At 34.1% G+C, this 17,130-nt stretch overlaps 1 protein-coding gene across 1 annotated transcript; it reads left to right on the top strand.

Annotated features, from left to right (window-relative positions):
* Nucleotides 1-322: 322 nt before the first annotated feature.
* On the top strand, nucleotides 323-3,101 carry LOC120182799. The gene is made up of 4 exons (XM_039187664.1): nucleotides 323-421; nucleotides 858-1,945; nucleotides 2,099-2,171; nucleotides 2,695-3,101. The coding sequence occupies exons 2-4, from the start codon at nucleotides 1,602-1,604 to the stop codon at nucleotides 2,848-2,850; spliced, it is 573 nt and encodes a 190-aa protein (XP_039043595.1). The 5' UTR covers nucleotides 323-421; nucleotides 858-1,601; the 3' UTR covers nucleotides 2,851-3,101.
* Nucleotides 3,102-17,130: the final 14,029 nt, after the last annotated feature.

Here is a 17,130-nt window from a genome sequence, read left to right as displayed (position 1 = left end):
AAAATAATCGTTACGACAACTACAATAAATTTAAAAAAATGATGAGTAATATTTTGGGGAAAAATATACAAGTGTAATATTTGGGAAAGTTACCTTAAGGTTTAAGTTTTTTATTTTTTATTAATTTAAAAAATATAAGATAATATATATTTAAAGATAATTTTTAATTATTTAATATTTTTAATATTTTAACTCAAAACATCAAAAAATAATAATAATAATAATAATAACAATTTTTTAGTGTCCCTAAAGTTTTGGTTTCAATTCTCCTAAAAGCATTACCATTTTCATTGCCACGTCAGTGCTACAATCTTTCCAAGCCCGCTTTTTCTCTCTCCTCTTATTTGAGTCGATGTTCATCCAATGCCTGACCTAAAGCCCCTCTCGAGTCTCTTGGATTCTGACCATGAAATCAAACAAGGTAATTCTTTAAACCCTAAACTTAAACCGAGTCATGGCTCGGTTTGTGTTATCTCCTCTCTGCTTCTACATCACTCTGGTATATTTGATTTCCTGTTATATATGTTATATAGGTTCACTTTATTGAGGAGGAATTTTTTTTGTAAAAGGTCTAGGTTTAGGGTAGATAGGAGACCCTTTATCGCCGTTTTCCGCTGCCGAATGTGAAATTTGTTCACACTTGCTATTGAGATAACCCAAGCATAAATTTAGTAGAACGACCTTTGGTTGTTTCTCGAGAAAATTGAAATTTCGTGGAAAAAACTAGAAGTTCTTAAGAGATTGAAGCAATTTGTACCTATCGTCAAAGTGTAAGATAAGAAAAATGTTTTCTGTCGTTTATTGTCAAGCTAATTGACTCTTTTATGCTAATTCGTTGTAATGAACTTTTGGCATAGGATGAAGCTGATGGAGAACACCGTGTAGATGGTAAGGATCATGGAGCGTCTCGGGGTGTTGGTTTGGGTCAAATAAAGGATAATCATAATAATAGTAATGGTGGTGCTGATGTTGATGGTATGGATGATGGAAATGTTAATGGTGACGTTCATGCAGTTATTGATGACACAGCAGATGGTGGATAGATGCGCAAGAGGTAACCCTGCTGGAGACTGCATTGTTGTTGATTGGTTAAAAGGAGAGTGTTGCTTTGACTGCAATAGCACAAGTGGACAGGTTTTGGTCTGCAGAGAAAATGGATGCCCAGTTGCTTTCCACAAGTCGTGCATGACCTGGACACCCAAATTTGATGAAATGGGTAAATTCTACTGCCCTTATTGTTTGTACAAGCAAGAAGTGGCCAAGTTCAAAGAATTGAGACTAGAGGCTATGTTGGTAAAGAAGGATCTATCTGACTTTATATGTTTAAGAAGGGATGGTGGAAATGAAGAGGGGCGATGTGAAACGGTGAGCTTTGAAAGAGCAAGTGTATCAACAATGGCAAGGGAAGTGAGTTCTGGTGGTGATTGTGGAAATGGGCTAAATGATGATGGTAAAGAGACTATATACCATAATCAGGATGCAACACTGAGTTTATCAACAATGACACAGAAAGTGAGTCCTGTTGATTGTGGAAATGGGCTAAATGATGATTATAAAGTGACCACTCCTAATAGTCAAGTGAAATACAGGGGGTTGAGTTGATGAGCAAAGAAAAATCTTATGAGGGAAACATCTCTACAACTCGTGGGTCTGACAAAGTTGGGAATGGAGAAAGGATGCAGGAGGATATAGAAAATCCCAATAGTGAAGATGATGAAACTGATGAGGGAGAGCCAGTGCTCCCTAATGCAGTAGGAACTACCTTCCACAGGCGTCAAAAGCATGACAAACAAACAGCTAACAAGGAATCACCCCTCAAAGTTGTTTCACTGGATAATTCATCATTTCAACCAAGTACCAGTGCAAATAATATGGATTTGAACCAAGAGGGAAACACTGTAACCACAAAAGCCTCTGCAAAGTGGCGGAAATCAACCAAGCAACCGTAAGTTTATTCATGCTTTTCATTTTGTTTAGGGAAGGTAGCATTCATAAAAAAGATCCATCTTTGGGCATGGGATGCATCATAGTTTAGGGTTTTGGTTTTTGGTTAGCTACTAGGCTCCAAAATTACCTTATCTTTTCATTTAAATCGCAGCTTGATGCCCACAGTGGATACTGAAAAGCGTAGGAGACTACACTGGACAGCTGAGGAGGAAGATATGCTGAAGGTATGAAATTATGGATGGTTTCCTCCCTTTTTCTAATTACGCATTTGCTAACATGTATTATGTTCAACTTGATTTTTGCTACGGACCTGTTTCCTTTATTCTTCTTTACAATTGAAATGTAACTTTCATTGGTTAACTTGCATTCCTTCTTTCTTTTCTGTATACGTGTATGTTATATCTTTTTCTAAAAGTCCGAACATCCTTTGGTAACATACTAGAAGGATGTCAGTCCTCAATTCATTATCCTTCTAAATTTCCCATTAAATTAAGAATGTTTAAGCGGTCAGCTTCCGAAACACATAAGCACATGTATAGTTTTCTTAGTAACGGTTATGCTAAGAAAATGGTTTCTATTCTCCATGCCTCTTGCCTTCACTGGCATATGCCCAGGATAGATGGCCTTGACTCTTGGGACTTTTGCTAGATTGAACATTGAGGTAGTGTTTAGGCATGTATGTTTCTTGACTACACTGATTGGATGGCTAGTTTGCTGGAATTGAAGGCTCAATTTTCTGGACTGCAGGAGTTAATACATGAATATTCAACTAAAGCAAACAAAAACATCCCCTGGAGGAAAATTTTGGAACACGGTCAATCTGTTTTCCACTCAACTCGTCTCCCAGTTGACCTTAAGGATAAATGGAAGAATATTGTGGCTAAAGAGATCTCTAAAAGGTAAATGGGGTAGTGATTAAAACTGGAAGAGTAAGGTAATGTTTTTCTGTTGTTAATGTCGGTCTGTCATGCTGGAATTCTCATACAAAGTAGGTAGGTCATATGTCTTACAAGTAGATAAGGTGGTTCAATGTCTCTGTTATTAATATGTTTGTACAGAGTAGGTAGGTGGCTCATCGTCTGATATATGACCACTTTAGTTTGGTGTTCTGCAATATACTTCGATGTTTTTGAAGTGTTCTACAAACTAGATAATGAGGTTTCTTTTTTGCTCCTTTTTCTTTTTTGGCCTAAGTGTATGTTCAGATTGCTTTCTTTTTTTCCCTTTTTGTTTTGTTGGGTTATTCTTTTCATAAGAGTGACTATTTCAACTAAAGCTCATTTTGATGTGAAACCAAATCACCATGAAAAAGTCTAGTCAGCAAAGCTTCAAGTGGATTTATTAATAAAAGACCAAGTGGATATGTATATGATTCAAGTCAGAAATGTCTCCATTTATTATTAAAGTGATTTTTTCAATTGAATTTTTTTTATTAACGACGGTGGAATTTGAATTCCCAGATTTTAATATTTCAACTTAGTAGATGAATTGATAAATATCATGATTGTGGTTCACGATTTGTTGTTATTCTTTTAAGATTATGAATTCGAGTATTACGTATCTCAGAATATGAGAATTTATTGTCGAATGATTAAGAAATGTGAACAAATGATACTTTGAATGCACTTAGATTTGTCGAAAAAGAATATTTATATTTTAAAAATTTTATTGAAAAATTAATTTAATATATTTGTTGGATCAAAGTTTTTTTAAAGGAGTTGAGTTTGATTTGACAATAAGATAAAAAAAATTGATTTGTTCCGAAATAATATTATAATTATTTTTTGTATATTTATAAATAATTATATTAATAGAATTTTTACTAATTATTTTTATTTAAATTCTTATTTTATCTAATAAAAGCAAATATTTAGATTAAATTAAGTACAAGTTTTGACCTAAAAAATTGAGATGAGTTTCGGAACGAATGAGATTAGTTTAAACCTCGATTTGAATGTGGTTTGGGAAATTTAATTTTAAGATCAAATTTAGGTGAAAAAACTGATCAGACCCATGATGGTCCCTCATCACATACATATACATGCAAAAAAATAGGTTCAAAATAGGAATTAATGAGGGAAAAAAACATTGCTTGTGCCAAGACTTTTGAACATATCAAAAGACTGAAAATTAGAATGTATTAGCGACCATTTCAAGTTCACATGAATCAGATCTGGAAAAAGTAAGATTCCATTGCTTCCTATAAATGTAGGAAAAGAAACTGCAAAACAGAGCATCGTAGGATACATTAAAGGCAAAGAAAATGAGGAGGAGCGGCTCCGTCACATATGCTTTGTTACTAGTTAGCTAACATTTTGGTGCCTATGGCTATATCTATCACCCGCAGATGCAATAATCCCTCAGTTTTCAGCCATCCAAGGTTTCATTCCCCTCATCTTTTTTTCCTTTTCTTTCTAAAATACCCATTAGATGTGTTAAATATAAATTCAAATGTAACACAAAATATATTTTAAATAAAATAATCGTATTTTAAAGGCATATATATATATGGGCAAGATCTAATTATATTGTGTAAAATTTTTTTACTTTTACACTTTTTTAAGATCATTAGATCAGAGAAATTAAAGACTGGAATTAACAGTAGAAAATGAAAAGATTTTCACTAAAGTAAAAATGAGTATTGTTCTCTTTAAAAATTTTGCATATGAATAACTATATCCGTAGAAAGTGTATTGTTAATGACTAAGAAATATTATGAACAAATAATATCTTATAATTATTTCAGATTATTTTAAAAAGTTTAAATTAAAATTTAATTAAAATATTTTGAAATTTTGAATTATGTAATTAATATTTTTTTTAGTAATTTAATTTAATATTCCACCCGTACTGTAGAAAATTTATACCATCGAAGTTTGGTCCGTCGAGTCTGCTGAAGAATGATCCGCGACCCAATCCCTCTCCGCAACAAAATAGACCGCCACGTCAAAGGGGTCCGCCTCCAAAACCGAACTAAGCCATCGGTTCACCAGAAATATAACTGAAATCAAAATCGGAGATAGTGAAAGCTACTTTCTATCCAAAGAAAATAGAAAAAATAACCTCAGTGACCAAAAATGCCTTATAATATACGATTTTAACCAACTTTTTTTGGATTTGCCAAAATGACCAACTAAATCGCAATGTGATCGATAATTTGCAATGCGATTTCCGGTATCGCAAATCAGTTTTCAGATTCACAACGCGATTCTGACTATCGCATTGCGATTTTCCAAATTCGCGTTGCGATTTTCCGACTATCGCAATGCGAATATGTAAATCGCAATGCGAGTATGACTATCGCAATGCGATTCTGACTATCGCAACGAGATTCTAACTATCGCAACGCGATGCTAACTATCGCAATGGGATTTTCAAAGCGCCATTATTATCGCAACGCGTGTTTTTTTTTCAAATTCCAAACACGAATATTAATATATCGAACACTGAGCCATCCCCAGTATATCCCGTAATCGCAACTCATAACCTAAAACCCTAAATCACAACTCAATCTCATCTCCATCTCTCACTCTCTAAGGCGACATCCATCCCCATCTCCGACGAAATCAGTCCCCATCTCCGGCGAAATCCGTCTATCTCCATCTCTCAGAGCCACCCTCACAATCATTCACGGTTAGAAATGGAAAATCAACCAAATCAACCACCGAGGGTTAGTTTTTTTAATTATTTTTATTTTGAATTTTTTGCATTATTATTAGGTTTTTCATATTGAAATTGATGATAAGTTTACTGGTAATTTCAATAATAGATTAACCATTTCATTTAGATTGCTTATTAAATTCATTCGATTGCTGCCAATACTGCTAAACTATTTAGTCTTTAAACCATGTGAATTTAGTATTTGTCTTTGTTTTGTCTTTTGGTTGAAGTAATGCAATACATTCAAGTTTCAATTTTAGTATTTGAAACCGAGAATCGCAACGCGAAATGAAAATCGCAACGACAGAATCGCAATACGATTTTAGTTTCGCGTTGCGATAGTTAAATTCGCGTTGCGATAGTCATTTTCGTGTTGCGATTTTCATTTTCGTGTTGCGATTTTAAGTTTCAGAAACTATTCTTCTTCTGCAAATTGAAACTTGAATGAATTGCATTACTTCAACAAAAAAACAAAGACAAATACTAAATTCACAGTTTTGCAAATTTAAGTTTGAAGAATAAACTACTACTCTTTATGTTTATTGTTCTTGGTATATCTTCACAGTGTAGTTTTTGGTATATCTAACTTGGTATGTTTATTGTTTTTGTAGAATTTTTATTCGGCTCAATTGACCTTAAGAAATAAATTAAGCCTGGCCAAAACAATTGCGTCGAAGCTTTCACCTGCACAAAGAAAAATATTTGAGGATACTTGCTTCGGGCCATGGCTGAAAGTACAACATCCGGGTGGAGATGCTATGTTGACCCATCTGTTTCTTCAAACCATGACTAGCGATCTACCAGAGACTATACAACGTCGTGATGAAGAGATATGGTTTGATTTTCCACCGGTGTATACGTGTTTTAGGCGGGAGGAGTTTTGCTTAATCACCGGTCTACGCTTCAGACATGATGATGTAGGTCGGTACACTAGACATATTACCCGCCTATCATGGTTATCCCGGGTTTTTCCTGAGCTGTCAATGGAGAAGCCGAATTTACACGTGAAGACTTGACGAGATTATTGCATAAGAAAGATGGTTTTACTCGGATGGATGATGTCGATGTTGTCCGAGCATGCCTTCTAATACTTTTGCATGCCATGTTTTTAGGCAGAAAGGCCAGACAACCTATTCCTAATGATCTAATTAAATTGGTAGAGGACCTAAATGCATGGAACCTGTTTCCGTGGGGTTCGTATCTATGGAAAGCTACATGGAATAAGTTGTTGTCTGCCTTTGATGATCGAAAAAGTTTGCGTGGCGATGGTTCCAAATACACTTTGTTAGGCTTTATTTGGGCCTTTAAGGTAAGAATTTTTATATAATGTTTCCAAAATTATAATTAATTATTATTTAACAATTACTAATGTTTGTTATTATATTGTTTGTAGATTTGGATATTTGAGGCCTTTCCCGCCATGCAGACATATGCATTAAAAACTTCTAATTATATTCCTAGGGCTATTTCCTGGAAGAGGAAACGGACCTTGCAGCAATGGGAAGATTTACTATCGTATACGAAAATAAATAATGTAAGTTAACACAAATACTACCATATGTTTATAAACAAGTAATTACTAGTACATGTTTAACTTTGTTTGAGCTTTTATATTGTTAGGAGTCCAACACTCCATTACAGAGGCTGACACCCACGGAAGCTGAGCTTGCCACTGATTGGTGGCAAGCTAGTAAGAATTTTTTTGATGGCACGGATGATGAGCAGCCTCCACTTCGAGAGCCATCACCTCACCCAGAGCCATCACCTGATCGACCCGACTATACACCTCCACAATGAGAGCCATCACCTATTCTGTCACATCATCGAGCCTCTTCTCTACCATCACCTCATGATAGGCGACCGACAAAGATGCCACGACGTTTATCTCCCTGTTCTCCACCTCCACGGGATGAGTTAGGGGAGTTACGTGATGAGGTCAATGCATTGCGTGAGGAGGTTGGTACTTTACGCGATGACAATGGTGCATGGCGTGTTGAGGTGTCTACTTTACGTGGTGAGGTAGCCGCTCTACGTGAGATGGTAGCATCATTGTAGAATGAGGTTCATACTCTACGCAACGAGGTAAGTTTAATATTTTTCATATTTAACTTGATGATAAATTTACTCATAATTTCACTTAGATTAACCATTTCACTTAGATTAACCATTTCACTTAGATTAACCATTTCACTTAGATTGCTTAGTAAATTCATTCGGTTGCTGCCAATACTGCTAAATTGTTTATTCTTTAACCTTGTGAAGTTAGTATTTGTTTTTGGTTGTCTTTTGGTTGAAGTAATGCAATCCATTCAAGTTTTAATTTGCAGAAGAAGAATAGTTTACTTTCGCAATGCGAAAATGACTATCGCAATGCGAATTTGACTATCACAACGAAAGAATCGCAATGCGAAATATCGCATTGCGATTCTTTCGTTGCGATAGTCATTTTTGCGTTGCGATAATCATTTTCGCGTTGCGATAATCATTTTCACGTTGCGATAGTCATTTGTGTTGTGATTTTAAGTTTCAGATTCTATTCTTCTTCTGCAAATTGAAACTTGAATGAATTGCATTACTTCAACCAAAAGAAAAAGATAAATACTAACTTCACAATGTTGAAAATTTAAGTTTCAAGAATAAACTACTACTCTTTATGTTGTCATTGAACCTGCACTAAACCTATATGTTATCCTTTTAAATGTTTAAATAAGTGATTACTTCTGGAATGTTATCTGATGCATTTTGTGAACAATGATAGAATAATGACTTAGGTGAATAACGTGCAAGTTTTAAATATATTTGTCTTTGTTTTCACTGTTTAATATCATGTCTGTTTATTTACTGATTTATGTATTAATTTATTTTTAGCGGCCCGCTAAGGTGGATGCTCTACGTTGGGTTTTTCTTGCAATACGGAGTTCACGTATCAGACGGCGTGCACGTGCCATTAAGTCTCCGTTCACCCCAATAGTGCGAAGAATCCGTAAGAAAAAGCTCGACTCACCTGTCATCGTTCAAGAGGCATCCCCTATCGTTCAAGAGGCCCCTATCATCCCTCAAGAGTCCCCTCCCACCGTTCAAGAGGCCACTGTCATCGTTGAAGAGGTCTCTCCCAACATTCTAGAGCCCGATTCACACGGCATAATATATCAAATTATTGAGAAACCCCCTCACGTGCCGGACATGATGGATGACTATTGGCTTTCGTATAAGTTACCGGCCAGTACCATTCCGGCAGATGAAGTGGAGAGGAAACAACTACCGGAAACAATTCTGGATAATACCCTTTGGGCTAAGACCACAGTTGATTTTTATCTACATGAGCGGAGCCAAGGGTGTTACGCTGACATATACAAACTCAACGATGATATGCATTTGTTGATTGAACGGTCTTGGTGGGGTGTGTTATTAGGGGTTGAAGACAATGGCTATTTCGATGGGGGGTAAGTCTTATATTTCTTCTTATATTTCATTTTGATTAATTTTTTTTTAAATTTATGTAATTCACTAATATATGTCTTTTTTTTGTAAAACATCATATTGATGCATGGGTGTCACGTCTTCTAATAGTAAGGGCTTTGAAGAAAAATAAAAATAAAAAAATACGCGATATACAATTATGCCGACGTCTTTTCATGTAGTTCACTTGAAGAAGCAACGACAGGAATCATATGTGTTGGCTAATGGACAAGCTAAACTTTATCCTGCATGGTGGGAGGTCGATAAGGTTAGTATTTATTTTTTTAAAATATTTTAAAGGTGTTCATAAATAAGTGCGCAATTTGAATTATTACTTATGATTGTAGGTATTTATCCCTGTTTTGGAACGTACTCATTGGCTTCTCGTCGAGCTTCAGCTCTCATCCCTGAAGACAATAGTATATGACAGCATGATAAATTACATATCATTGTCTGATTTGAGAGATATTATTAAGGGATGGAGCTCTCATTTTGCTAAATTCTTGGATGCGATTAATTATTGGACTTATTCTGGAAACAAGAAGCCAAAGAAGTTCAATGTTACAGTTATCAGAGACGAGACCGCGCCACAAAAAACGCCGGAAGCCAGAGGGGATTGTGGTCCTCTCGTATGCATGTGCTTGGAGCGTTTGACGACAGAAAGTACACAGTTTCTACCTCCCACCGATAGAGATAGAGGTGCAGTAGGCTTGTGGTTTCGGCATTTTATGGCTAGAGCGATATATTCGAGACACTGCCTACCTGCATCCGCCTTATGAAAGTGTCCATAAACAATTTGTAAGTCAAATGCAAGTGTTGTTAAGTACCTAGAATTCAATAATAATTTGTTGTTTTTTGGTTTTAGATGTGTAGAAAGTGTTATTTGAGCAAATGTTTGGTTTCTACAGGTTAATCCTAAAGTGAGCTGCGTGAAATTGATGTATGAGTGCATAAACAACTGTCTGGGGTACACTTTTTTTATTGTTTAATTGATTCTTAAAAGTTTGATTTATTTAATTGATGAGGAAAATAAGAATTATTATCATTTTTTTCTTGTTTAATTGATTTATAAAAACTTATTTGTAAAAGTTGATTTGTTTAATATTGATGTGTAAATAATTCTTATTTGTGCTTGTTTAATAGGTTGAAATGTAAAACTTGATTTGTTGATTTCAATCTGCATTATATTGAAGGAAAAAGACCTGTTGGAGGTACACTTTCGCAACGCTAAACTCAAAATCGCAATGCGAAAGACAAAATCGCAACGCGAAAGTCAATTTGCGTTGCGATAGTCTAATACGCTTTGCGATTTTCTCGTTGCGATAGTCAAATACCCGTTGCGATAATCAAATTCGCGTTGCGATACTCAAATTCGCATTGCGATAGTTAAATTCGCTTTGCGATAGTCAAATAGTCGTTGCGATAGTCAAATTCGCATTGCGATAGTCATATTCGTGTTGCGATAGTCAAATTCGCGTTGCGATTTTTGAGTTGCGATAATCAAATTCGCGTTGCGATAGTCAAATTCGCGTTGCGATATTCAAATGAATGTGTAATAAGTGATAACAACTGAACATATCATAGCAATGTTCAAACTCAAGTTACTAATACATGCCTAACTGAAAATATTAAAAGTTTACACATAAAATACACATAATAGTCAAATTCGCATTGTGATATTCAAATGAATGTGTAATAAGTGATAACAACTGAAAAGATCATAGCAATGTTAAAACTCAAGTTACTAATACATGCCTAACTGAAAATGTTAAAAGTTTACACATAATACAATGTTTGCATTTAAAAATCACCTAAGTTAATAGTCCCAAAAGGTGAAGCCGGTTGTGATTGAGATTTTGATTTTGATTGCGATTTTGATTGCCTTTTTCTTGACACCATATGAGATTTGGATTTTGATGAGGATCCATATTTTGGTAGAGGAAAAGATGATTGTGATGGCACTGGTGATCCATATGTCAACCTTGTATGACCACTTTCCTTGCACTGACTACATGTCGATCTCTTCTTCTCTTCACCCTTAGACGGTATACGATCGTGACTTTTTGGTTGGCCAAGTAGCCTTCTGTCCATGGCTGGTGGCAAAACTGTTTGTAAGTCATCTGGTATGTCCCACTCATAAGGATGTGGAATAGGGTAGATAATCTCGGCATAAGTCTGTCGATATACTTCTGTAGTGTAGCAATCCATAGCATATGCGCTTGAATCATCTTGGTTTAGATGAAGAGCAACTTTTATAACATGCTCACACGGATAACCAGATGTTTGCCATTTAACTACACCTCTTTGCATTTAGATCGACAAGCCCATTTAAGTTATTATCCAGTACTTCAAACAAAGTGTTTGAACATGGTTCAACTCTCCATGACGTTGACTTCACAACACGTTTCGTTATCTTTTTTTCAGTCTATGGTGTAACACGATGTTCCAATGTTCCTGTAAATTTAAAAAAATAATACTTAGTAAAATATATGATAAGTTACGAATTTAAAGAAATAATACCTGCATGGTTTCTTTTCTTGTAGTACCACTGTTGAATAGAGGCTCGAAAAAACTCCATTAACATAGTAATGGGTAATTTCTGGGAATGACGACTTAGAACGTTGATTGATTCTGCACTATTAGACGTCATGAAACCATATCTTGCTCCAAGTTGATGTACTCTTGACCATCTTTCAAACCCGACATCTTCTAGTGTTTGAGCACACTGAGGCAAAACATGTCTTAAACGATTTATATGCTTATTAAAATCCACTTCCCGATAAGCTTTTACAGCCTTCCAGTATGTCCATTTGTGATTTTTTATACCATCATACATTGATTTTAGATTTCTATATAAATGAACACCACAAATTCCATGAAAAGCATCTGGGAAACACCTTCTAACAGCGTTGTCAATTGAGTTTTCCCTATCGGATATGATTGTCAGATTGCTAATAGGACCTATGCAATCCCTAAGATGCCCCATAAACCATGTCCATGAATCAGAGGTTTCAAATTTGCCAACCCCGTAAGCTATTGGCAGTATCCCATTGTTAGCATCCATGGCTACTGCTAATAAGTTTACTCCAAGGTATCAACCTTTTAAATATGCTCCGTCAACTATAATAACTGGGTGCATACAAGTAAAAAACGAACGAATCTACAAAATCATATACACAAGAAATATAATCATTTAAATGTGAAATGCATGTAACTAACAAAAATGAGTCAACAAAATTATATTGATTTACTAAACGCAGCACCAATGGCGATAAACAGCAACTCAAAGCGTCCATCTCTATCTGTTTTGATATGAGTTACCGACCCAGGATTTTTCAGCTTTAAATTGTGACAATAAGTCGTCAGTTGGGCAAACAATGCTTCTTGCGACCCCCTCAACAATTCCAAGGCATAACATTTGGCTCTCCAAGCTTGAGAATATGAGATACTAATCTTGAACCGAGCATTCATGTCAGTCATAATTTCATGTCCCCGATATACCCTGCCATTCAAAAACATTAACTCATCCAGAAAACCACCCAACACCTTTTTGTTTGCCTGTCTATGGTGAGGAAAAACTTGGGTTCTTGAACATGTATTTTTATCAATAAAAGTCCTAACTTGAAACATTTCACAATCTTTTATCCTCTTTGCAATCATGCGCCACGTACAGTTTTTGTCAATCATACACCTTGTTTCGAAACGATCTTTGCTTGATTTGTTAACTTTTAGTTGATAGCCATCTTCTACACATTTCGTATACAAAGCTATCTTCAAGTCTTCCTTTGTATCCAAACAATCATCTTTCTTGATACGAATAATTTTTGTGTAACAATCAACTGCTAATTTTACCAACTCTTCTTCCGGTATCTGAAGTAATTCTGGCATATTCCAGTTATACTCCCGTGGCATTTTCTTCGGGGACTTTTCTTCGGGGATTTCTTCTTCTTCTTTTTCTTCTTCAGGGTTATATGAATTACAGAATGGATGTTCAACATGTTCATTCACAGTCGTAACTTCCTCCTCATTATCATCAACAACATCTTCCTCGGCAGCGGCTGTTTCATCATCAAAATTCGGGTATTGATCAATATCAAAATCATTACACGCAGGGTCTATTTCTTCTTCTGAAACATCATCAAAATCCGAGTATTGACCAAGATCAAAGTCCGGGTATTGACCAAGATCAAATTTCGAATACCGACTAGTACTCACAATTTTTTCTGTTGGTCTAACTGGTTAATACAAAAACCGGAATTTGGTGCTGAAAGTTGATTGGGATTTGAATTAGGGAAAGGTTGTGGGTTTTGAGATTGTGTTTGGTATTGGAAATGTGGTGAAACAAAATTTGCTTGGTGATGAAATTGTGGTGGAACCATTAAATTTTGAGCACCATAAACTGGGGTTGAAAAACTTAGTTGATTACTACCCGCTACTGACCCAACTTCACTACTTCTAGGTTCAACAACATACAATGTAACATCATCTTGCGAAACACTGATGTAAGCAATGAATCGTTCAACATCTTCATTGTCGGTTAACAAATAAACTTTACCTTCTCTCTGATAATATAGCCTAAATCCACTTAAGGGCTCTAAATTCAATTTATTTGCAACACGTAACATTAGAGTTTCATAAGTTAACTTTTTTAATGACAGTTTTAGTTGAAGATTCATGGGTAAAGGCATATATTGTAAAACACCATGAACATTCTCCCATGACCCTCCAAAACACAAATCTATCCAAACATGATCAACATTAGATGATTTCATTATTGTAAATTAATTTACTAAACAAACGAGCTGCGAAACTAAAACCTGTTGCCGGATGGGGAATGATGTCGTTGGATATAAGAACGGATGTCGCCGGAGAGAGTGATAGATGGAGATGGAATGAGTTGCGATTTAGGGATTTAGGTTATGAGTTGCTTCTGCTGCGTAGTTATATACCCAAAACATTTGTGTTGCGAAACTAAAACCTGTTGCGAATTTGAAATTTAGTGTTGCGACAGTCAGAATCGCGTTGCGACAGTCAGAATCGCGTTGCGATTGTCAGAATCGCATTGCGATAGTCATAATCGCATTGCGATTTACATATTCGCATTGCGATTTACATATTCGCATTGCGATAGTCGGAAAATCGCAACGCGAATTTGGAAAATCGCAATGCGATAGTCAGAATCGCGTTGCGAATCTGGAAACTGATTTGCGATACCGGAGATCGCGTTGCGAATTATCGATCGCATTGCGATTTAGTTGGTCATTTTGACAAATCCAAAAAAAATTGGTTAAAATCGTATTATAAGGCATTTTGGGTCACTGAGGTTATTTTCTCAATAAATATGCACTATACAAGCGTTTTTCATTTTTGTTTCTGTTTGTCATTAGTACTCGTTTACATGTTTAATGTATCAATAAAGCAAGTATTTGCATATGACTCTGTTCGTTGAAAAATAAATAAAATCTAAGAGGGATTATAATTCTTTTTGTAATATTATTAGATCAAATTTTTTTATACAATATTAAATTTTTTTAATAAATTATTATAAGGCTTAAATGTAAAATAATCCAACTATAACATTTATCACTGATAGGTGCCTAAATTATTTTTCGAAAGATTTTGATGCTTAACGTTACAAACATTATCACTTTAGGTCCAAACTGTCAACGCCGTTAATTTTATCCATTAAGTGACAAGTATCACAATTAGGTGGTTTTGAAGTTTATATATTTTAAAAAAATATATTAATTATATTATAAAAACTGTAATTTCTCTTAAATTATAAAAAAAAACCTTAAATCCCTAAAATCTCCAAATCCTAACCATAACCCTGCCACTGCCCTTTCCGACCACTAACACTGCTACCGACATAGTTCCTACCATCCTCCTAGTCATACGCCGCTATAGTTGCCACCGATTGACTGTCAAAATCACGTGGGATTACAATTTTCATCCTAGGATTCGTGAGGTATAAAATGTCGATTCGTCGTCGATCAACTACGATATCTTAGGGTTTTGGTCGTTGGGGGAGGTGAGGTTGGTGGAGCTTTATCGACGACAAAGGGCGGAAGTCGACGTGGGTTTAGGGGTTGAAATGAAAGTTTTCAAAGTTTTCGGGTTACTTCAATTTTTCGTGTTTTTGTTTAATATGTAATTTTAATTTTTTAATTTTAAATAGAATTTTTAAAAATTAATATATTGTGACACATGCCACTTAACGGAGGAAGTTAATGCCGTTGATGGTCCGGACAACTAAAATGATAACGTTTGTAACGTTAAGCACTGAGATCATTAAAAAATATTTTAGACATCTATTGGTGAAAATCACTATAGTTTGGACATTTGTTTTTTAATTAAGACTTATTATAATGTTAACTTTAAACCCGTTTCAAAACTGAAGTGATTTTTTTAAAAAATATCATGTGATAAAATTTATTAAATTAAAATTTTCAAAAACTCAATTTTTTTTTTAAAAAAACTTAATATTTTTCGAAATATAGATTTTTTCAAACAGTAAAAATAATTCTTTTATGAATTTAAGTCTAAATTTTATATAATATACATAATTTCCGTGGCTAATCTCTTTATATGTTTTAGTATTCCGAATCATCCACTATCTTTTATTAATTTTATCCGAACAAAAAATAAATATGAACGACAAATCAAACATAATTTTTTGTTCATGTTCATAAAATAAAAAATATAACTTGTTAGTGTTCGTTAATGTCCGTTTATTAAAATGATAAATGAACACAAACGAATGCAAACATACATAAATTTAAACTATTTAGGGTATTTTTTTTCAATCTATCGTGAAATAAAAGGAAATAAATGTGTGATTAGTTTTTTTATTAATCTGGGGTAAATACAATATAATATATGTTCATATATAAATAAAAGAACGAGTTATTTGTTTATGTTTGTTCATTTAACTAAATGAACAAAAATATATTATTTATGATCGTTATTTTAATAAATATACGAACATAAATAAATTTCATGCTAAACTATTGGCTAAACATTCTGTTAGTTTACATGGTTATGAGACCTGAGTTCAAAATTAGCTTTTGATATTTTTATTCTATCCTCCTTATGAAAAAGTTACAAAATAGTATTCATAAAAGATCAATTACATATTACAATAATTTGATATGGATGAATGATTTTTTGGGGTGAAAAATATATATTTTTTCTTTATAAATTGTTGTACCTAGGCGACATCTTCGATAAATAGTTGAATAGAAACTTTCTTGTTTATTTTGAATTTGTTTAATGATGAATTATATTATAAAGTTTATTCAATAGTTTATATTTAAAACGTATATAATCTCATTCATTTGATAATTTTATATAATTTTATATTTAAATTTGATATTTTTTCAAACACGTAATGAATTTTTTTATATCTCAAATTAGACTTTAGTTTAAAACATTTCTTAAATTAGTAACTAAACTTGAAAAGGAAATCAATTTGATGCATGGTGACAACCAATCATATTATGACATGATACTTAATGATGTCATTATTTTGACCCGTCAATCCACATTAACTACTTGATTGGGTGTTAACATATCTGATAACAATTCTAAACAGAGTTTATGTGAGCGATATTGAACAATCATATCCATACATACATAAAGTGTATGTATCATTTTGAAAAAATATCAAACTCAAATATCAATTTGTATAATAAACCTTTTATATGCATTCCTTGAATTTAATTCTTTTTAAATAAATCTAAGGTGAATATAATATTTAAAAACTCTTAATAATTTGATAATGAATCTATACATAATGTTTAAACTCATAATCTCAAAGAATAATAACATATTCCTTAACCACTTATGATTTTTTTTTTTTTTTGTAGAAAAGGAATTCCTCGCTGGCCTAGCTCACTGTAACACACTTTTGCATGAAGGGGCTGGTTGGTAAGATGGTTAATTAGCTTTGTTGGTTTGTAGAATCGTATTTGGTTGATTATTTGGCTGTCATAGCACAGCTTTCGAGATGTGCATAAGAAGATTATATATATATATTTTTGTTGTCTTTTAAAGCTTCACCTT

Source organism: Hibiscus syriacus, unplaced genomic scaffold, assembly GCF_006381635.1.
Source record: "Hibiscus syriacus cultivar Baekdansim isolate YM2019G1 unplaced genomic scaffold, ASM638163v2 tig00112738_pilon, whole genome shotgun sequence".
In the NCBI taxonomy this organism is placed as follows: domain Eukaryota; kingdom Viridiplantae; phylum Streptophyta; class Magnoliopsida; order Malvales; family Malvaceae; genus Hibiscus; species Hibiscus syriacus.
Note: the sequence above shows the minus strand (reverse complement) of the source record. Positions and strands in the feature narration are given on the sequence as shown.

Coding starts and splice junctions, on each gene's coding strand:
- LOC120182799 (XM_039187664.1), top strand. CDS start 1,602: ATGAGCAAAGAAAAATCTTATGAGGGAAACATCTCTACAACTCGTGGG. Junction 1,946..2,098: donor CGGAAATCAACCAAGCAACC/GTAAGTTTATTC, acceptor TTTAAATCGCAG/CTTGATGCCCACAGTGGATA. Junction 2,172..2,694: donor AGGAGGAAGATATGCTGAAG/GTATGAAATTAT, acceptor TCTGGACTGCAG/GAGTTAATACATGAATATTC.